Here is a 23,558-nt window from a genome sequence, read left to right on the forward strand (position 1 = left end):
AAGGAACCAGATGTACTATTTGATGTTCCACTCTCAGGGAGGATTTCTCTTCACCACTATTATTCATGGATGTCCCAGAAAGGGCCGTGGTGCTGCAGCTGTTCATTTTTTGGCAGTGCCCGAATATTGTGCAAAACCATCTATGAACCAGGCCCAAGGTTTCTGTAGGGCCTGTTGATTGACCATAGGAAACTCACCATGAGGCCATCAGTGTAAGGCAGTGTAGCATGAGTGGGGACCACGGACATTTGGGTCACTTCTTTATGTAATTTACTAGTGTTTTCAGGACCTGCTTGAGCCTGATCGCATATGTACGCTTTCAATTTTACGATGAAGTGCTCTGCACATACCCCGTTTTATAGCTTAACAGGTCAGACAACATCCCCTTTATGAGGGGCAGCTCAGGTCACATGGTAACTTGGTGGCCTATGGTTAAGCATTCAATCTTTAATATGGCCCAGGAGCAAGCCCAATGCGTTTTCAAAAGCAGCTTAGGTGTTTGAAGAAATGGCAGGGCTTTGCTCCAAAATTCTAAGAGTCTTCGCTGTGATTCACCTAGAGGGCCCCTAAACAGAATCCCTGTCTGCCACTGACACCTCAAGAACCATTAGAGCTGCTGGATCCTACCGCCTAAGTAGCAAAACACCTTGCACAGCAGCCTGGACCTGTTGCAGAGCCTGCTCTTATTCTGAGTCCCCACTCAAAGCTAGCAAGTTGCTTAGTCAATGAGCTAGAGTAACACACCCAAATGAAGAATACGCTGCTGCCAAGATCCAAAGGGGCCACTAGACATTATGCTGCTTTTCTGGGCATAGAGGAAACAAGGTACGACAATTTATTCTTCATCACAGAAGGAAATCTCAACATGCTTTACACCACTTGACCCTAGAAATTCCACTGAGGTAGAAGACCCCTGATTATTGTCACATGTATTTCTCATCCCTTGGCATGTATCCATTTTATCAATAAATGTGGAAATGCCAGAGATTGTCAGCATACCCCCAGAAGCTAGGAGAGATGCATTGAAAAGATTTTCCCATAGAGAAACCAACTCAAAGTTTTTAGGCTTTTTCCCTTGAAAGACCCACTCTGCCAACACCTTGACCTTGGACTTCTAACCTTCAGAATTGTGAGAAAATAAATGTTTATTATTTAAGCCACTCACTCTGTGGTCCTTTGTTATGGTAGCACCAGTAAACTAACACACCTAGATATTCAAATTTATAGTCGCTTTATTCATTTATAGCCACTGTATTCATAATGTCAAAAACTTAAATATCCTACATATCCATCAGTGATTAGATTAACAAATTATAGTATATCTATATGGTGATATGCTGAGACAAGTAAGATGTACAACTACTGATAGAACATTAAACATAGATGAATCTCAAAAATATTATAATGAATAAAAGAAGCCTTACACACACAAAATAAATATGGAAAGGGTACATTGCTACAAATATCTAGAACAGTTATAATTATACAAAGCAGATCATTGGTTGCCAGGACTGGTGAAACTGAGGGAAAAGGAGCACTGTGGAACTTTCTGGGAGGATGTACGTGTTCTGTCTCTTCATAAGGAGGTGACTACATGGGTGAATACACTTGACAAAATTCATATAACTCTACCCTTACAGTGGTTACATTTTCTTGTATATAGTCACACTTGAGTAAAATTGATTAAAAATATAAACAACGTAAAATGTTCAAATGTTTATATGCATAAAAGATAAGCTTCACAAAACAATTTACAGGTTAAAAAGCACTTATACAGCAATGATTCCATTGTTCTTCATAACCACATAAGATAGTTACATTTCTTAAATTCTGCTTTGCTGAAAAACTAGATCTCGGAAAGATTAAGACATCTGCTGTGGCTTATGGTGAACCACCAGAAGACATTGATGCTCTTGGATTTCAACGTTCCTTCTACCAATCAATACTGTTTATTAACCTATTGCTTGCCCCTTCTCTGATAATTCCAGATTGTTACTCAAATTAAAATTAATCTTATTACAAATACGGTATTTATATCATAAAACAGCTACAAAGGCAGATAAAAAGTAAAAAATGTTGCCATTTTCCTAAAATTGGCTAATTTCTACAGGACTGACATATTTTGACAGAATGACTCTTCCAGAATTGCAAAATTTCTATTGTTTCCCTTCCGCACATTAAAATCACCACAAGACGGCACAACAATTCGTTGAATAGAGAGGCAAAATGTGTATACAACAAATGAGTTATCTGGAGTCCACCTATTGATTAATGCTTGTCAATGACTAAAAGGTCAGTACAGGTTGAAAATCCCTAATCTGAAGATCTGAAATGCTCCAAAATCTGAAACTTTTTTTTTTTTTGAGACAGGGTCTCACTCTGTTGCCCAAGCTGGAATGTGGTGGCAAGATCCTGGCTCAGTTCAGCCTCAACCTCCCAGTCTCAAACAATCCTACTACCTCAGCCTCCTGAGTACCTGGGACTACAGGTGTGCACCACCACACCTGGCTAATTTTTTAATTATTTGTAGAAACGAGGTCTCACTGTGTTGTGCAGGCTGGCCTCAAACTCCTGGGCTCAAGAGATCCACCTGTCTTGGCTTCCCAAAGTACTCGGATCACTGGCATGAACTGCATCACCAGCTTACCATCTGAAACTTTTTGAGCACTGACTTGAAATAGTGACACTTCTGCTTTCTGATGGTCCAATGTGCACAAACTCTGTTTCAGACATAAAATTATTTAAAATATTGTATAAAATTACCTTCAGGCTATTCAGACAAGGTGTATATCAAACATAAGTGAATTTTATGATTAGACTTGAATCCCATTTTCCAACTCTCTCATTATGTGTATGGAAATATTCCAAAATCCAAAAGTAAATCTGAAATCCAAAACACTTCTGGTCTCAAGCATCTCATCTAAGGGATACTCAACTTGTATACTGTAACTATACAAAAAAATATATAATGAATGCATTGTCAATTAAGGCTTTTGTCTCCCAATTAGGAAGCTGGCATATCATTAAAAAACTTCTTGGGAAAGAAAGCATAATTAGATGGATTATTTTCCAGTTTGCTTGAATTTTAAAACCAGAAACTATACATCCACCTTCAGTAGAGATAACTAGTCACAGGTTAAATTAACTAGTGTGTTGCAAACAAAGTATAAGCACAAGTTTATTTTCAATTTTTACTAATCTTTGAACAGAATCCTTCGATTCTCTGTTGGCTAGAAAATTGAAAAAATTGACAATTATATATGCTTCATTTCATCTTTTTTTATTTTGTGACACTTTCAATTTCTCTTCTCAGAAAAGCCAATGTCAGAAACTATTAATTTTTGAACTATTACTGCAAGTTTATATGCAAAAATATCCAGTACATAGAAAAAGAAAAATTGAAGTAAATGTCAGGTTAGCAAAGGGTCTGGTCACTGGTCTTACACAGTTTATTGAGTAGATTACACCTCAAAGATGAAATAGGTAATTGGATGGGGAGATGTTGGCATTTGAAATTTGGTGAGCAGGCTTGGAATTGAAGATTCTTGGACATATATTTGTGGAGACTTATTGGTAACCAAAACCCAAATTCTGTAAAATATTTAAAGAGGTTGATTCTGAGCCAACATGACTTACCATGGCCTGGGATACACTCTCAGGAGGTCCTGAGAAAGTGTGCCTGAGGTGGTCAGGTCACCGTTTACTTTTATACATTTTAGGGAGACAGGAGTTACAAGCAAAGACATAAATCATTAAATGGAAAGTGCACATTGGTTCAGCTTAAAGAGGCAAGATCTTGAAGCAGGAGAGAGCTTACGGGTCATAGGTAGATTCAAAGTTTGTCTGATTGGCAATTGGTTGAAAGAGTTAAGCTTTGTCTAAAGACTTAAGAAGTCAGTAGAAAAGAATGCTTTAGCTAAAATAAAGGGGTTGTGGAAACCAAGGTCTCTGTTATGTAGGGAAAGTCTCATAGATGGAATCCCTCAGACAGTGTGTGATCTACACCAGAGTCAGGTTGGAATTGGGACTCTTATTGCCACAATCAGTCTATTTCATCAGTCTTATGACTCATCCTGGTCACTTGTGCCTAAACTCCAAAAGGGAAGGGGTATAACAAGGTGTGTCTCACCTCCCTTCCTATCATGGCCAGAATTCAGTCTTTCAGGTTCATCTGAGGTCTCTTTGGCCTAGAAGAGGGTCCATTCAGTTAGTCAGGGGGATTAGAAATTTATTTTCATTTTACATTATTGTCCTAAGAAAGTTTTTTTTATCACCTCCATGTCCTCAAACTTTACAAGCAAAAACACATAGAATATTTTAGGTCATTGTGTCAATTTCTATGATTTCACCTAAGCCACAGAGATGCCACATTTCAGAGTTGCCTAAGGATATATAATAAGATAATATTTCTAAACTTTAGCCAGAAAGGAATGTTTCATGCACTGCTCAGGGTGAACAACTTCGCCAGAGTCTGCTATTCTGCATTGTCTTCATTGCTGGAAGGTGATAAAGCAGCTTGAGGATTTTAGTGTGGAAACACAACTTCATAATCATGCTCATGGGTGCAGGAACAAGGCCTACTAACAGAAGTCCTAAGAAGGGCATATTCTGTCTCTGACCTTTCTCTAAACTGTCTCACTTTTCTTGTGAGGGAGTCAATGTTCTCATAGCCATCATCATTGGAGCTCAGGGAGGATCTCTGATGGGGGATGTGATTAATGACAGTGTAGCACACTTCTTCAGAACCACTGCCATTCTCGTTTTCCTGCCAAGCACAAAGAGAAAAGAAATCAAGGATCCAGGGTCATTCATAAATTGAACTCAGTGTACTACCTTCCCTTCTTCTTTATACACCTGATGGTGCTCTTACACTTAAGGTATCCAAAACCCAAGCATTCCTGTACATCAATAATAGACAAGCAGAGAGCCAAATCATGAGTGAACTCCCATTTACAATTGCTACAAAGAGAATAAAATACCTAGGAATGCAACTTACAAGGGAAGTGAAGGACCTCTTCAAGGAGAATTAAAAACCACTGCTCAAGGAAATAAGAGAGGAAACAAACAAATGGAAAAATATTCCATGTTCAAGGATAGGAAGAAGCAATATCATAAAAATGGAAATACTGCCCAAAGTAATTTATAGATTCAATGCTGTTTCCATCAAGCTCCCCGACTTTCTTCGCAGAACTAGAAAAAACTACTTTAAATTCCATATGGAACCAAAAAAGAGCCTGTTTAGCCTAGACAATCCTAAGCAAAAAGAACAAAGCTGAATAGGAACAGCTCCAGTCTGCAGCTCCCAGCAAGACCAATAGAGAAGGCAGGTGATTTCTGCATTTCCAACTGAAGTACCCAGTTCATCTCACTGGGACTGGTTAGACAGTAAGTGTAGCCCACAGAGGGTGAGCAGAAGCAGGGTGGGGCATCACCTCACACAGGAAGTGCAAGGGATCGGAGAACTCCCTCCTCTAGCCAAGGGAAGCCATGAGGGATCATACCTTGAGGGACAGTGCTATCCAGCCCAGATACCACACTTTTCCCACGGTCTTCGCAACCCACAGACCAGGAGATTCCTTTGGCTGCCTACACCACAAGGGCCCTGGGTTTCAAGCATAAAACTGGGTTTCAAGCACAAAACTGAGTGGCCATTTGAGCAGACACTGAGCTAGCTGCAGGAGTTTTTTTCGTACCCCAGTGGTGCCTGGAACACCAATGAGAAAGAACTGTTTACTCCCCTGGAAAAGGGGCTGAAGCCAGGGAGCCAAGTGGTCTTGCTCAGTGGGTCCCACCACCATGGAGCCCAGCAAGCTAAGATCCTCTGGCTTGAAATTCTTGCTGCCAGCACAGCAGTCTGAAGTCGACCTGGGACATTCGAGCTTGGTGGGGGAAGGGGCATCTGCCATTACTGAGGCTTGAGTAGGCAGTTTTCCCCTCACAGTGTAAACAAAGCCACAGGGGAATTTGGGCTGGACTGAGCCCACTCCAACACCACAAAGCCACTGTGGCCAGACTGCCTCTCTATATTTCTTCTCTCTGTGCAGGGCATCTCTGAAAGAAAGGCAGCAGCCCCAGTCAGGGGCTTACAGAAGGGAAGGCTGTGAGTGCAGCTTCAACGGACTTAAATATTCCTGCCTGCCTGTTGGCTCTGAAGAGAGCAGCAGATCTCCCAGCACACTGCTCAAGCACTGCTAAGGGAAAGATGGCCTCCTCAAGTGGGTCGCTGACCCTCATGCCTCCTGACAAGGAAACACCTCCCAACAGGGATCGACAGACACCTCATACAAGAGAGCTCCAGCTGGCATCTGGCAGGTGCCCTGCTGGGACAAAGCTTCCAGAGGAAGGAGTAGGCAGCAATCTTTGCTGTTCTGCAGTCTCCACTGGTGATACACATGCAAACAGAATCTGGAGCGGACCCCCAGCAAACTCCAGCAGACCTGCAGAATACGGGCCTTGTTGTTAGAAGGAAAACTAACAAACAGAAAGCAATAGCGTCGACATCAACAAAAAGGACAACCACGCAAAAACTCCATACAAAGGTCACCAAGAGCAAAGATCAAAGGTAGATAAATCCACAAAGATGAAGAAAAAGCAGCTCGAAAAGGCTGAAAATTCCAAATACCAGAATGCCTCTTCTCCTCCAAAAGATCACAACTCCTCGCCAGCAAGGTAACAAAACTGACGGAAAATGAGTATGTCAAATTGACAGAGGTGGGCTTCAGAAGGTGGGTAATAAACTCTTCCGATCTAAAGGAGCATGTTCCAACCCAATGCAAGGAAGCTAAGAACCTTGAAAAAAGGTTACAGGAATTGCTAACTAGAATAACCAGATTAGAGAAAAACATAAATGACCTGATGGAGCTGAAAAACATAGCACGAAAACTTCGTGAAGCATACACAAGTATCAATAGCCAAATTGATCGGACAGAAGAAAGGATGTCAGACATAGAAGATCAACTTAATGAAATAAAGCATGAAGACAAGGTTAGAGAAAAAAGAATGAAAAGGAACAAACAAAGCCTCCAAGAAATATGGGACTATGTGAACAAAGATCAAACCTACATTTGATTGGTGTACCTGAAAGTGACGGGGAGAATGGAACCAAGTTGGAAAACACACTTCAGGATATTATCCAGGAGAATTTCCCCAGCCTGGCAAGACAGGCCAACATTGTAATTCAGAAAGTACAGAGAACATCACAAAGATACTCCTGAGAAGAGCAACCCCAAGACACATAATCATCAGATTCACCGAGGTTGAAATGAAGGAAAAAATATTAAGGACAACCAGAAAGAAAGGTTGGGTTACCCACAAAGGGAAGCCCATCAGACTAATGGCGGATCTCTCTGCAGAAACCCTACAAGCCAAAAGAGAGTGGGGGCCAATATTCAACATTCTTAAAGACAAGAATTTTCAACCCAGAATTTCACATCTAGCTAAACTAAGCTTCATAAGTGAAGGAGAAATAAAATCCTTTACAGAGAAGGAAATACTGTGGGATTTTGTCACCATGAGGCCTGCCTTACAAGAACTCCTGAAGGAAGCACTAAATATACAAAGGAAAAACCAGTACCACCCACTGCAAAAACAAACCAAAATGTAAAGTCCATTGACACTGTGAAGAAACTGCTCAACTAATGAGCAAAATAACCAGCTAGCATCATAAGTACAGGATCAAATTCATACATAACAATATTAAACTTAAATGTAAATGGGCTAAATGGCCCAATTAAAAGACACAGACTGGCAAATTGGATAAAGATTCAAGATCCATCAGTGTGCTGTATTCAGGAGATCCATCTCACATGCACAGACACACATACACTCAAAATGAAGGGATGGAGGAAGATTTACCAAGCAAATGGAAAGCAAAAAAGAGCAGGTGTTGCAATCTGATAAAACAGACTTTAAACCAACAAAGATCAAAAGAGACAAAGAAGGCCATTACATAATGGTAAAGGGATTAAAGCAACAAGAAGAGATAACTATCCTAAATATATATGCTCCGAATACAGGAGCACCCAGATTCATAAAGCAAGTCTTTAGAGACCTAAAAAGAGACTCAGACTCCAACACAACAATAGTGGGAGACTTTAACACACCACTGTCAATATTAGACAGATCAACGAGACAGAAGATTAACAAGGATATTCAGGACTTGAACTCAGCTCTGGACCAAGTGGACCAAATAAACATCTACAGATCTCTCCACCCCAAATCAACAAAATATATATTCTTCTCAGCACGAAATAGCACTTATCCTAAAATCAACCACATATTTGGAAGTAAAACACTCCTCAGGAAATGCAAAAGAACAGAAATCATAACAAAAAGTCTCTCAGACCACAGTGCAAATCAAATTAGAACGCAGGATTAAGAAACTCACTCAAAACCGCAAAACTACATGGAAACTGAACAACCTGCTCCTGAATGACTACTGGGTAAATAATAAAATGAAGGCAGAAATAAAGATGTTCTTTGAAACCAATGAGAACAAAGACACAACAAACCAGAATCTCCAGGACACAGCTAAAGCAGTGTTTAGAGGGAAATTTATAGCACTAAATGCAAACAGAAGAAAGCAGGAAAGATCTAAAATCAATACCCTAACATCACAATTAAAAAAACTAGAGAAGCAACAGCAAACAAATTCAAAAGCTAGCAGAAGACAAGAAATAACTAAGATCAGAGCAGAACTGAAGGAGATAGAGACATGAAAAACCCTTCAAAAAATCTATGAATCCAGGAGCTGGTTTTTTTGAAAAGATTAACAAAACAGATAGACCACTAGCCAGACTAATAATGAAGAAAGACAGAAGAATCAAATAGACACACTAAAAAATAATAGAGGGGAGATTACCACTGATCCCACAGAAGTACAAACTACCATCAGAGAATACTATAAACACTTCTACACAAATAAACTAGAAAATCTAGAAGAAATGGATAAATTCCTGGACACACACACCTTCCAAGACTAAACCAGGAAGAAGTTGAATCCCTGAATGGACCAATAACAAGTTCTGAAATTGAAGCAGTAATTAATTAGCCTACCAACCAAAAAAAGCCCATGACTAGATGGATTCACAGCTGAATTCTACCAGAGATACAAAGAGGAGCTGGTACCATTCCTTCTCAAACTATTCCAAACAATAGAAGAATAGGGACTCCTCCCTAACTCATTTTATGAGGCCAGCATCATCCTGATATGAAAACTTGCCAGAGACAAAACAAAAATAGAAAATTTCAGGCCAATATCCCTGATGAACATCAATGCGAACATCCTCAATAAAATACTGGAAAACCAAATCCAGCAGCACATTAAAAAGCGTATCCACCACGATCAAGTCGGCTCCATCCCTGGGATGCAAGACTGGTTCAACATACACAAATCAATAAACGTAATCCATTACATAGAAAGAACAAATGACAAAAACCACATGAATATCTCAATAGATGCAGAAAAGGCCTTCGATAAAATTTAACACCCCTTCATGCTAAGAACACTCAATAAACTAGGTACTGATCAAACCTATCTCAAAATAATAAGAGCTATTTATGGCAAACCTACAGTCAACATCATACTGAATGGGCAAAAGTTGGAAGCATTGCCTTTGAAAACCAGCACAAGAGAAGTATGCCCTCTCTCTCCACTCCTATTCAACATAGTATTGGGAGTTCTGACCAGGGCAATCAGGCAAGAGAAAGAAATAAAGGATATTCAAATAGGAAGAGAAAAAGTCACATTGTCTCTGTTTGCAGATGACATGATTGCATATTTAGAAAATCCCATCGTCTCAGCCCAAAAACTCCTTAACCTAATAAGCAACTTCGGCAAAGTCTCAGGATACAAAATCAATGTGCAAAATTCACAAGCATTCCTCTACACCAGTAACAGACAAACAGAGAGCCAAATCATGAGTGGACTCCCATTCACAATTGCTACAAAGAGAATAAAATACCTAGGAATACAACTTACAAGGGACATAAAGGACCTCTTCAAGGAGAACTAAAAACCACTGCTCAAGGAAATAAAAGAGGACACAAACAAATGGAAAAACACTCCATGCTCATGGATAGGAAGATTCAATATTGTGAAAATGGCCATACTGCCCAAAGTAATTTATAGATTCAATGCCATTCCCATCAAGCTACCATTGACTTTCTTCACATAATTAGAAAAAAACCTCCTTTAAATTTCATATGGAACCAAAAAAGTGCCCATATAGCCAAGACAATCCTAAGCAAAAAGAACAAAGCTGGAGGCATCATGCTACCTGATTTCAAACTATACTACAAGGCTACAGTAAGCAAAACAGCATGGTACTGCTACCAAAACAGATATATAGACCAATGGAACAGAACAGAGGCCTCAGAAATGACACCACACAGCTACAACCATCTGATCTTTGACAAACCTGAGAAAAGCAAGCAATGGGGAAATGATTCACTATTTAATAAATGGTGTTAGGAAAACTGGCTAGCCATATGCAGAAAACTGAGACTGGACCCCTTCCTTACACCTTATACAAAAATTAACTCAAGTTGGATTAAAGATTTAAATGTAGGACCTAAAACCATAAAAACCCTAGAAGAAAACTTGGGCAATACCATTCAGGACATAGGCATGGGCAAAGACTTCTTGACTAAAACACCAAAAGCAATTGCAACAGAAGCCAAAATTGACAAATGGGATCAAATTAAACTAAAGGGCTTCTGTGTGGCAAAAGAAACTATCATCAGAGTGAACAGGCAATCTACAGAATGGGAGAAAAATTTTGCAATCTATCCATCTGACAAAGAGCTAATATCCAGAATCTACAAAGAACTTAAACAAATTTACAAGAAAAAAAACCCCATCAAAAAGTGGGTGAAGGATATGAACAGACACTTCTCAAAAGAAGACATTTATGCAGCCAAAAAACATATGAAAAAAAAGCTAATCATCACCAGTCATTAGAGAAATGAAAATCAAAACCACAATGAGATACCATCTCATGCCAGTTAGAATGGTGATCATTAAAAATCAGGAAACAACAGATGCTGGAGAGGATGTGGAGAAATAGGAACGCTTTTACACTGTTGGTGGGAGTGTAAATTAGTTCAACCATTGCGGAAGACAGTGTGGCGATCCCTCAAGGATCTAGAACTAGAAATACCACTTGACCTAGCAATCCCATTACTGGGTATATACCCAAAGGATTATAAATCGTTCTACTATAAAGACGCATGCACTTATATTTTTATTGCAGCACTATTCACAATAGCAAAGACTTGGAACCAACTCAACTGCCCATCAATGTTAGACTGGATAAAGAAAATGTGCCACAAATACATCACGGAATACTATGCAGCTGTAAAAAAGAATAAGTTTATGGGCTTTGCAGGGACATGGATGCAGCTGGAAACCATCATCTTCAGCAAACTAACACAGGAACAGAAAACCAAACACTGCATGTTCCCACTCATAAGTGGAAGTTGAACAACGAGAACATATGGGCACAGGGAGGGGAACATCACACACCCGGGCCTGTTGGGGTGTGGGGGGCAAGGGGAGGGAGAGCATTAGAACAAATACCTAATGCATGGGGGGTTTAAAACCTAGATGAAGGGCTGATAGGTGCAGCAAAGCACCGTGGCACATGTATTCCTATGTAACAGACCTGCCCATTCAGCACATGTATCCCAAAACTTAAAGTAAAAATAAATAAATAAATAAATAATAAAAATATATATAATGTAAGAAATGTTTCTAGAAAAAAAAAAAAAGCCCTTGCTCCAAGCCCTGGTGTCTTAGAGACCTCATTATAGCAGCATAAACTGTACTCCAAGCTTCTACTAATTGTGCTTTAATTTTACTTGAATAATAAAAGAGGAAAGAAGGATGCTATTATGCCTCTAAATATCCAGGGAAAAGCACTTCTATACTTTCGTTCACACATACTGAGATGCAATGTATGCAACAATCAGACCTCAGTAAGTAATGAATAAGTAATTATTCATTATAATTTTTATAAGATAAAATACTAAGAAAAAATTGAGTTTATGCACATTTTCAATTGCATAGACAGTGAAGGAAAGAAAAAATAAAAACATTAATATATACTAATTAAATCAACAAAATTTTTATGATGTAGTATCAAAAGGAATAAACTTTTTTCCATATGTTATAGTTTCCACCATACTTGTCAATGCAAATGCTAATTCCTGGATATAAGGATTGAAAGGGAATGTGGAAAGCTAAAAATAATTAATGTTTTATGGTGGTCAGCTTTTAAGTATAAATTTACTTGATTTCATCTGTTTTTGTTATAATAGCTTTGAAAATTAAAATAATAGGCTGGACACAGTGACTAACGCCTGTTACCCCTGCACTTTGGGAGGCTGAGGCCAGTGGATTCACTTGAGGCCAGGAGTTCGAGACTAGCCCGGCCAACATAGCGAAACCCTGTCTCTACTAAAAATAAAAAATTGGCCAGGTGTGGTGGTGCACACCTGTAAAGCCAGCTACCTGGGAGGCTGAGGCACCAGAATCACTTGAACCCAGGAGGTGGAGGTTGCAGTGAGCTGAGATTGTGCCACTGCACCCCAGCCTGGATGACAGAGTGTGACTCTGTCTCAAAAAATAAATAAATAAATAAAATTAGACTTCAGCAGAATTGAGGCCAAAACAGTAAGAACTTGCTACTCATCTAGATCAGTTGAAATACTTTTTGGTTTTTTATTTCCTTTCATTTCTGCATTACAATTGCCATATAAATTATTTAAAATATGAACGATTTCTAAAAGTACATTTAGAAATTACAAATAAAGGAAGACAGATGCTACTCTTGAATAAATCATCTGTATTTTGGCATTTATCAGACAAACATAATACAAGTTTGTGTTTTTCTTTTGTCTTGCTTTTTGTTTTCTACCTACCTGATTAGAAGTGGATGAAACTTCTTGGCCTGGAGGATTAAAAAAAAAAAGAAAGAAAGGAAAGCATTGTGAGACTTTTGCCCCATCACAGATTGAAGGAAAAGGTGGAAAAAACAGAATGTAGAAGTCATAAAACTGCAGAGGCCTATTATCTAAACATCTGACATGACATTATCCCATCTTATAACTGAAGTTCTCAAGACTGAGAGACAAAATCAAGAAAGAACATGTGTTCTGAGATAGCATCAATAGGATGTTCTTTCTGTAAATAAAGCACATTAACGTACTGAATAAAATGGATTTCAAAATTTGGTAATAAAATGTTCATAAATGTGCTATGTCAATGCAATATGATAAGCATAAAGAAAGAATGATTATAGCTGCAAATTTAAGATATAAATTTTACGTAAATATCACAGGAAAATCATACAATTCTTTAAAATGAACACTTGCTATAGAGATAGGTACAGAAATAACACGAGTAACTATTTCAAGTTACATACAAATATGCAGATTCATGTTGATTCCATCTGTGAATGCTGAAGCAATTTACATATGTGTGAATCTGAAATCGACTACCAATTTTTTTTTTTTTTTTTTTTTAGACAGAGTCCCGCTCTGTCGCCCAGACTGGAGTTCAGTGGCGCTATCTCGGCTCACTGCAACCTCTGCCTCCTGGGTTCAAGCGATTCTCCTGCCTCAGCCTCCCAAGTAGCTGGGACTACAGGCAGATGCCACCATGCCCAGCTAATTTTTGCATTTTTAGTAGAGACGGGGCTTCACCGTGTTAGCCAGGATGGTCTCAATCTCCTGACCTCGTGATCTGCCCACCTCGGCCTCCCAAAGTGCTGGAATTACAGGCATGAGCCACTGGGCCCAGCCGTCTGTTCACTCTTGTTAGTTATTTTTGCTGTGCAGAAATACTTTAGTTTAATTAGATCTCATTTGTCCATTTCTGCTTTTCTTACAATTGCTTTTGATGTCTAGATCATGAAATATTTGCTCATTCCTATGTTCTGAATGGTATTGCCTAGGTTGTTTTACAGGGTTTTTATAATTTTGGGTTTTACGTTTGGGTCTTTAATCCATCTTGAGTTAATTTTTGTATATGGCGTAAGGAAGGGGTCCAGTTTCTATCCTCTCCATATGGCTAGCCAGTTAACCCAGCACCATGGATTGAATAGGAAATCCATCCCCATTGCTTGTTAGTTAGCAACGTAGTATTCTTCATTTGAAATTTGCTAAGGGAATAGATCTCAAGTGCCCTTATGTCCCCACATTCATACAAGATGGTAGCTATGTATAGTGATGGATATATTAATTTGATGTAGTAATCATTACACAATGTATACATATATCAAATCATGACATTGCACACCTTGAATATAGGCCATTTTTATTTGTCAGTTATACCTCAATAAAGTTAGGGGTAAAAATAAACAGAGAGTTTCCTTTAGGTATACTTGTCCACAGGGGCTGAGCCCTGTTATTCATAACTGTCGATTTTGAGCAATTACATAATTACTATACCTAGATACTATGGCAAACAGAGCAAATTCTTTTTTTTTTTTTTTTTTTAAGACAGGCTCTTGCTACATTGCTCAGGCTGGACTCTAATTTCTGGCCTCAAGGAATCCTTCTACTTCAGCCTCCCAAGTAGCTGGGACTACAGGAATGCACCACCAGCTTCTTTCAACTTCTTGAGAACAAAATAACACACTTTTTAGGGGCCGGACATGGTGGCTCACGACTGTAATCCCAGCACTTTGGGAGGCCGAGGCAAGTGGATCACGAGGTCAGGAGTTTGAAACCAGCCTGGCCAACATGGTGAAACCCTGTCTCTACTAAAAATACAAAGATTAGCCGGGTGTGGTTGTGTCTCCCTGTAATCCCTGCTACTCAGGAGGCTGAGGCAGTAAAATCGCTTGAACCCAGAAGGCGGGGGGTTACAGTGAGCCAAGATTGTGACACTGCACTCCAGCCTGGGCGATAGGGTGGGACTCCATCTCAAAAAAAAAAAAAAAACACTTTTTATCGCCTGCTAATATTCAAAGGCCCTATTTTAGAACACCAATATACAAATTAAAAACAGTAGAATTTTGGTTAGCTTCTTTCCACAGAAGTTTCTTAAATGTCACTCAAAAAATAATATACAAATATTACTTTAATACCAAGAATGATGTGATCAGTTTTATGAAAGAGTAAGAACTCCAAGCAGCCTCTCCTCCAATCTGTTATTACAATAGGCTCAAGAGTGTCTGCTAATTGGATGCTTAAATTTGCACTTCACTACTATGAAAAATATTATACAGCCATGACTTACTTTTCTTATCTTGATCTTGAAGTTTTCTTTCAAATGTAGTCATTTCCTGCCTACAAGGAAAGAGATAGTAACATGAGATACTCCAGGTTCGCCAAAGCTAAAAATGCCTTTCAAAGCATTTGGTTGCCCTTAACTTAAGGCCATTGTTAGATTTTCCATGCAAATATTAAATACAATTAAAAGGCTGCTTACTCCAGCCTATTTTGAAAAACCACAAATATCTAGAAAATGAAAAGTGGAAAACAAAGCTCCATATAGCATGAAGCTAAGAGAATTATTAGCTTATCAGACTACATATATTATTACACGCATGGAAAACATACGTATAATATAATGAAATTTAGGACAGTTCAAGAGAGAAAATGGAAAGTTTTGAAATTTATTTTTCTGCTATTCTTGATGAGGGTGTATAAATCCTTAAAGGCAAATGAGAGGGTCTTACAAATTCTAACTAAAACCTTACAGTAATAGACATTAATAAGTGTGGTGGCCAGGTGGGATGGCTTATGCCTGTGATCCCAGCACTTTGGGAGGCCAAGGCGGGCAGATCACGAGGTTAGGAGATCGAGACCTTCCTGGCCAACACGGTGAGACCCCGTCTCTACTAAAATACAAAAAAAAAAAAAAAAAAAAAAATGAGCTGGGTACGGTGGCATGCACTTGTAGTCCCAACTACTCGGGAGGCTGAGGCAGGGGAATTGCTTGAACCCGGGAGGCAGAGGTTGCAGCGAGCCGAGATCATTTCACTGCACTCCAGCCTGGTGACAGAGCGAGTCTCCATCTCAAAAATAAAAATAAAAATAAATTAAAAAAAAAATAAGTGTGAGCCAGTGATGAAAGAAATAGAGATTATTTTTAAAGGGACACAATTTACACAATAAAGAGGATTCAAAGGCGGTAGGGAGGAGATGGGGTTGCCAGCATATCACCTTTTATTTCTCTGTCAGTCAGACTCCTAAATTTAAGGGGAAATATGAAAGAAGGATATAACTTGTAATCAGCTGCCTGCCTCAAGGACAGCTAGTTACACAGTAGAGAGACGTGCCTGGGCTGAGGGAAAAATATTTTGTGAGGAAGTATTCTAAAACGACATGCCACTATCACTGCCTGGATTTTGCAACAGAGCAGAGACCCCTCCTGGAAGTCTGTCTGGCACTGCCAAGCAAGGAAATAAAGGAAAGTCGTGAGTTTCTTCGAGGGAAATTCCAGGCACCCAGCCAGCCCTGAGAAGTAAATAAGCAGCCTGAGAAGCAGGAGGAAACCTGGACCTCCACCACATGCATCCTTTGGCACACGGACCTCAGGCACGGGGGCGCTGAGGACTGAACTCCCACCGCCATGCTTTGTCTAAATTTCTTCCTGAGGAGCCTGAGAAAGTCATGCCCAGGAGCCAGACCTTAGCGTTCCTTTCTCCATATTTTTAGACAAAGCTTTGCTTCCTTAAACAATTGCAAATTAAAGAATCTTTCATTCCGCCTATGACCCGTAAAGCACCCTTCCCCCTCAGCTTCAAGGTATCTCAGCTTTTTAGGCCAAACAAACTATAATCTCCATGTATTTATTTACAATTTTGCCTGTAAATTCTGCTTTCCTGAAATTTACCCCTGCCTTTAAAAACCCTTGATTGTAAGCCATTGAAGAGGACAGGTCTTAAGCCTGAGGGATCCATTCTCCTTGCTTGGTGACCTGCAAATAGACGCCTCCTTGGTCCTGCTGCAACCCTCCGTGTGGATGTTTTTGGCTTTGCAGCGCTGGGTGAGCTGCCCTCAGTTTGGTTCAGTCACAGCCATAGCTTGTTTCTCTTCTGCACTCTCCTTAAACACACACGCATACACACAATTTTATCTCACAAATGATCTACTTTCATTCAGAGAACTAAGCACAAAGTTACAAAGATGAAATGCGTAACAAAAGCAAAACAAAAAAGCAGAAACAATATTTTAGAAGCAGAAAAATAACATATGTTTATTATTGTTAATAGTTATTAACAATAATAAATGAAGAAGGAAAATGGACTGACCTAAACCAGGAAAACAATTATAGAGAATAACATTTTTATATTAAATTAAAGCAACATTAGTGGGAGAGGAAAGAATCAAGAGAAGTTAGCTAATGGGTACAAAAATATAGTTAGCTAGAACAAATAACTCCTAGTATTTGGTAGCACAGTGAGGAAAATTATAGTTAATAATAATTTATTGTATATTTCAAAATAGCTAGAAGAAAAGAATTGTAATGTTCCCAAGACAAATAAAAGATTGGTGTTTGAGTAGATGGATATCACAAGTACTCTGATTTAATCATTACACATTGTATACATTTATCAAAATATCACATGTACCCCCCAAATATGTACAAGTATGCTCTATCGGTTTTAAAAGTAGGCCAGGTGTGGTGGCTCATGCCTGTAATCACAGCACTTTGGGAGGCAAAGGCAGATGGATCACTTGAGCCCAGAAGTTTGAGACCAGACTGGGCAACATGGCAAAACCCTGTCTGTACAAAAAAGTTGTATATTAGCCAGGCATGATGGTGTGCACCTGTAGTCTCAGCTACTTGGGAGGCTGAGGTGGGAGAATTGCTGGAACCCAGGAGGCGGAGGTTGCAGTGAGCCGAGATCATGCCATTGTACTCCAGCCCCAGTGACAGCAGTGAGACTTGGTCTCAAAAAAATAAAAAATAAAAAATAAAAATAAAAAAATCTAAACAAATGAAACAAAAGTATAATGAGAGAAAAGTCATAAAATAAATACTTAAATCTGAAAACCGACTTCACAGGGGAAAAAACAAATGGCATGGAACACTGAGATATGGTGACTATAGTCAGTGACAACGAGTGCTTGAAATTCGCTAAAAGAGTGGATCTCAAGCATTCTCATCACACACAAAAATAATGGTAACTCTCCGAGATAATAAATATATTAAGTTGTTAATGTACTTATAGTGGTAATCACTTCACCGTATATACATATCAAAACATCATATTGTGTACCTTCAATATGTACAATTTTTGTTTTTCATTCATAGCTCAAGAAAGGTGAGAAAAAAATTGAAAATAAAGACATATGTATAAAAGAAAATAATACATGTTTGGGGGTGGGGGTAGGGAACAAATGAGTTTTCAAACTTTCATGGGGAAAATGTATGTAAAACCAAGTCATCAGGAAGGTGGCTTAAGGTGGCCCAGCTCCACAGCTGCAGAGTGGAATTACGTTCACTAAGTTGTGAGGAGAAAGATACAATCCAAGAACTGTATTACTCTCCAAGGAAAGAAAATGTGTTCTCAAATGTCTTAGTACTGAGATAATCTAAAACCTACGAGGTCTTTAGGAAAGAAATAAAGCAAACATTACTGCACAACCACATTTGGACTTTGTAAAATGTGAAGTTATGTAACAAAGCAGTTGGTGAATGAAGAATTCAGCCACTCAGTTATCTGTCGTTCTGAGGCTCTAGCCACAAAATCCAAACCTATCTAAGTCCAGGCTGTGGATTATCAGCACCTACTGCTTGTCCACTCTCTCTTAAATACAGTGGAACAATTCTGCATGCTGTGAGCGCTGGAAATGTCCAGACAGTGGCAGGAATTCCTGGATTTCTAGGAATCCTCTTAGATTTTCTTGACATCTCTCATGAACTAAATTATGTCCCCTTAAAATCCACATGTTGAAGTCCTAATCCCCAGAACCTCAGAATGGGACTGTATTTGGAGATAGGATCTTAACACAGATAATTAAATTAAAACAAGGTCATAAGATTGGGCCTTGTTTCAGTATGACTGGTGTCCTTATAAGAACAGAACATTTGAACACAGTCATAACACAGAGGGAAGACAATACGAAGACTCAGGGAAAAGACAGTCGTCTACAAGCCAAAGACAGACTTCACAAAACAGCCCACCTCTGCAAACATGCTGATCTCAGACTTCCAGTCTCTGTAATTGTGAGAAAGAGAATTTCGGTTCTTTAAGCCACCCAGTCTATGGTACTTTGCTACAAGAGCCTTAGTAAATGAGTATAGATTGATATATGGGAACTAGACCAGGCAATACTAATGAAACAGGACCTCCCTCTATCCTCCCTATCCGAGAGGAAGCTGCCTGCAATGTCCCCTGGTGTCCTTGATCTCCCGTCACAGGGACCTTCTCACACTGCGGAAGATGAAGATTTTAGCAAGGCCGTCATTTCAGAAAAAAAGCTGGACAGTAGATGGCATGATGGCATGATAAAGATTAAAACCGACAAACACTTAATACTGTCATGAATTGCTACACACCAAACTATTTAGAATCCATATGAAAGAAAGAAAAAGAAAACATGAAAGGTAACTCAAATAAACCAGTAGATTAATTTCTCTCAGCTAATAAGCAGGAAAAATAATGACAGTGAATATCTGAAATACACAATAATGTTTCTCTAGCAGACAAATTTCAAAATTATGATCTCTGAACAAAAGATTACATAATATATTTTCAAAATCTAGGCACATAATGATGTGCACAGATACCAGCTAGTATGTATTGAGTGTTGGTGCCAGACAGCCATCATGCTGATGAAATAGGCAGTGATTTCTTTTTCCATAAACACAAGCTAAAATTGTAGTATTTTAAGGCTATTTTGCATATGAAGAACCCAAAATTTAGAGAATGTAAGTAACTTGTCTCAAAGTTAACATATAGGACAAAGAAGACTTTAATAAAATCTATAAAGCAGAAATAACACAGACCACACAGATACTGGTAACAATGAAATAAAATTTAAATTATATTCAAGACTATAAAACAATATTTGAAATTTAAAAACTACTCAGGTCCAAGAATAAAGTAAAAGTTGCAAAATATTAGACAATAATAGTATTTCCTTCAATTACACATAGGATACAGGTAAAATATTATTTAGAGGGAAAATTTGTATTCATATATGCTTCCATTCCTAAACAAGAAAAGTTGAGAACAAAATTATTAAGTTTTGAATTCAAAACAATTAGAATAGCAACAATTTAAAAAACTAAGGAAAGCAAAAATAAGAATGCAATAAAGATAAAAGCAATGATACTATGTCATCCTGGAAAAAATGCAAAACAGAAACCAGATCAGTGGTTGCCAGGGGTTGAAGGGAAAGGGAGGGGTGGTGGAAATATTCTGTATCTTGATTGTGGTGATTACATGACTGTGTATGTTTTTCCTAAACTTATCAAACTGTATATATGAGAAGAGTGAATTTTACTGTACTATATACTTCTATAAGCCTACATTTTAAAAGTTAAGCGACTTGAAAGAGCTCATACTGTCCTTTCTGTAAATATGTTTAAATGAATAATATTCTGATAAGAATCCAATAATCAAAATTGACTCAGCTTCTAGAAAATCCAACTTTATTCAATAGACATCATCCTGTGAAATTAGCCAAAAAGGAAACTGACTTCTTAGCCCACATGAAACACATATTTGACTGCAATTGACTAGAATGGTAAAATGGTTCAGATCTTCCTCACCATGCTGACTAGTGAAAATTCCATGAGTCGTGGTCCTAAAATTTCCTTGCATGAGAAAACCCTGATGACATTTAATTTATCTACATTTAGTTATTGTCTGATTGTAATAAAGACTTGCTGGTATTTGAAAATGTTAACACTTCAGTTCCTTTAACAGAAAAATATTAGAGAATGACATCTAGTGCAGATCTCACTTTAGACATGATGAAATAAAAGCCTAGTTTAAATGACTAGTTTATGCATAAGTTAAATGCCTAATGTGAATGCCTAAATTAAAAGTCTGGTTTAAAAGACGCTATACAGAACTGATTCACAGCAGCTGATAAAAGAACCTTGGTTCAATAATATCACCAAATCATTGCTATCTCCTCTCCAGCTACAAACCATAAGGGGAGTGGGGGGGAGTCGGGGGAGCGTGAGAAAGGGTCACAAGATAGGCATAGCCAACTCCACTGTCCCTGAGGGCTGACTCATGAAGCCAACTCTCTCCTTTGTGCAGGAAAGTGTCGTTCAAACATTTAGGAGGGGGCTGATGCCTGCAAACATCATTTCACATCACCAATAGATACCTGGCTCATCTCCTCAATCCTCTGCCCCTTCATACCATGGAAGAGAAGAAGAAGCCATCTCAGAGACGGAAACCAAGACATTGAGATGAAATGATTAAAAAAGAGCTTAGTGCAAGAATACGAAAAGCCTACAGTTAACCAACAAGGCAGGGTATTTCTGTTCATCTAAGCTGAGGCAAGATATCAACATCTAGATATCTACCATTTTTCCACTCCATTTTTTTTCTTTTTTCCATTGAGTGTCTTGCAAGGGTTGAGCAACAGATATACACTAGCAAGTGAAACAGACGTGACTTTAAAGTGCGTATGGTCTATGAAGGAAGTCGACTATAAAGAGCTCAAACGACATATAGAGTTACAAGTTCAGATAAAGGCCACAGCAAATATAAGTAGGTTCTAGTGCCATAAAACCATGGGGTGCAGAAGCAAATTTCCTCCATAATCTTTCAGAGAAGGGCATGAGGGCCAGCATCTCCAGGAGGAGACGTTATCAATCAGTCCAAATGCAAATATGGAATTTTTTTTAATTGTGCAGTAAAAGACCAGCTTGTAGAAATGCCCTAAAGTGAGGCTGAGTTTGGTGGCTTGAAGAACATCAAATAAAAGGAGAATACATGTAAGATAGTGAGTGAAGGTAGAGGGTAAGGAACCAGATGGGAGAGATGCAGAATCCAATCCTTATGGAATTGTAGGCCCTGGTGAAGAGTTTGCATTTTATTCTGAATGCAGTGAAGAACCACTGAATGGTCTCAGGCAAGGAAAAGGCATAATGAGACATGTTTTCCAAAGATTATTCTGGCTACTTGTGAGGAAAAGGTGGGAAATATGGCCACCGCATATAACCAACCAAAACCAAACATCCTTTATTCTATCTTTATGTTTCTACACTCACATTATATAATCAATAGAAACAAAACACGTGGCTAATACCCTGTCTTTCTTATTTAGACAGAGTCAATGTCTAACCTGCTGCCAAGTCATGCAGGTAATCACCAAAGAACTCTATTATAGCAGCCCTAAGAGGTGTTAGTTCTAGTGGGGCAGAGACTCTGGAAGTAATCTCAGAGAAAAAAACAAAACAAAACAAAAAAACTCTGATATGCTCTGTTCTTACCGTTTTCTTTCCTCATCTGGGTTTCCTTTCTTGGGCTTCTTTTGATTCTCTCCCAGGCAACTATATGGAAACACATAAGAAAAAAGAGAGATTGTTACTGCCCTCCACATTTTTTCACCTTCTTCTCTAACTTTCTGGACCATTAAAACCAAACCTGCCTTTTCTTTTTAACAAACTTCCCTTTCCTTCAAAATCAATAAGCAGTCACAGATAGAATGCATTTCAGAAATTAACCACAGAGACCAGGACTCTGATGGGACAGAATGCCCATAGTCTGACTTTTGATTCTGTCAGTCTTAGGATTTCTTGTGACCAAACATGCAAACTTCCTGAATCTCTAGAAGAGGTGAGAGCTCCCAAGAAGCTATAAAGACCTTAACAACAGGGAAGCGTCACTTTTGCAACAACCTGAGGCAAGATGATCTGCTTGTACACACCTTTGTGGACTATGAGGACTGTCAGTCTTGGCCCACTGAACCAGAGCAAGCTTCTCTGGGCCCTGCTGCATGTGGGCATCCATGTGCAGATAAGACATTGGGATCTTTACATACATTCAGGAAAGCTGACTTTTTCATATTACTCTTGGTGTTTTGCCATCAATTATCATCATCTTTATGATAATCAGGCAAACACTAAATGATGAAGTTAGAGAAATCAGGTGATTTGCGTGGTTATCACAATAGTTAGCAGCTTGTGTTTGTGACTTGGTTAATCAAACTTTCTACTCCACCTGTTGTCCACACATAGCATTTCCTTGATGGTTTTCTTTTCCTCTATTGTCACTTCTGCAGCACTGGTCTATCCTTCTGCTTCTAGGTAGCTTTGCATGTAAGAGCTTCACTTCTGCTTACCAGCAGTATTCGGGGAAAGCATTTCAAACCAACGCTGAGAAAGTGCCTTCCCTGAATAGAGCTCATATGTATATGTTCAAGAAACATTGCTAGATATCAACACACAAGGCCACTAAGCAAAGAATATATTTGTTAAATATAAAGGAATATCAATTTACAGAGGTGGGGGCTTTTTATAGAATCAGTTGCTGATGTAGAGATTTTGTATAATAGTCACAATCACAGTAAAATCTGGATGTAATGTTTATTTAATAGTGTAGATTGCAAATCAGGTGAAAAGTAATTTA

At 38.7% G+C, this 23,558-nt stretch overlaps 1 protein-coding gene and 1 long non-coding RNA gene across 2 annotated transcripts in view; one reads left to right on the forward strand and one right to left on the reverse strand.

The window, feature by feature from the left end:
• The window catches only part of LOC134758613 (uncharacterized), a 78,154-nt gene extending 64,917 nt beyond the window's left edge, over nucleotides 1-13,237 (forward strand). Inside the window, exon 3 of the long non-coding RNA XR_010133997.1 lies at nucleotides 12,930-13,237. This is a non-coding gene — a long non-coding RNA (uncharacterized lncRNA). The remainder of the gene's footprint in view (nucleotides 1-12,929) is intronic.
• Nucleotides 1,215-22,480, reverse strand: GCSAML (germinal center associated signaling and motility like). The gene is made up of 4 exons (XM_019032788.4): nucleotides 22,421-22,480; nucleotides 15,245-15,294; nucleotides 12,922-12,950; nucleotides 1,215-4,765 (listed from the first exon to the last, which is right to left on the reverse strand). Exons 2-4 carry the CDS (start codon nucleotides 15,285-15,287, stop codon nucleotides 4,526-4,528), a joined length of 312 nt encoding a protein of 103 aa, XP_018888333.1. The 5' UTR covers nucleotides 15,288-15,294; nucleotides 22,421-22,480; the 3' UTR covers nucleotides 1,215-4,525.
• Nucleotides 22,481-23,558: the final 1,078 nt, after the last annotated feature.

Source organism: Gorilla gorilla, chromosome 1, assembly GCF_029281585.2.
Source record: "Gorilla gorilla gorilla isolate KB3781 chromosome 1, NHGRI_mGorGor1-v2.1_pri, whole genome shotgun sequence".
NCBI lineage: Eukaryota > Metazoa > Chordata > Mammalia > Primates > Hominidae > Gorilla > Gorilla gorilla.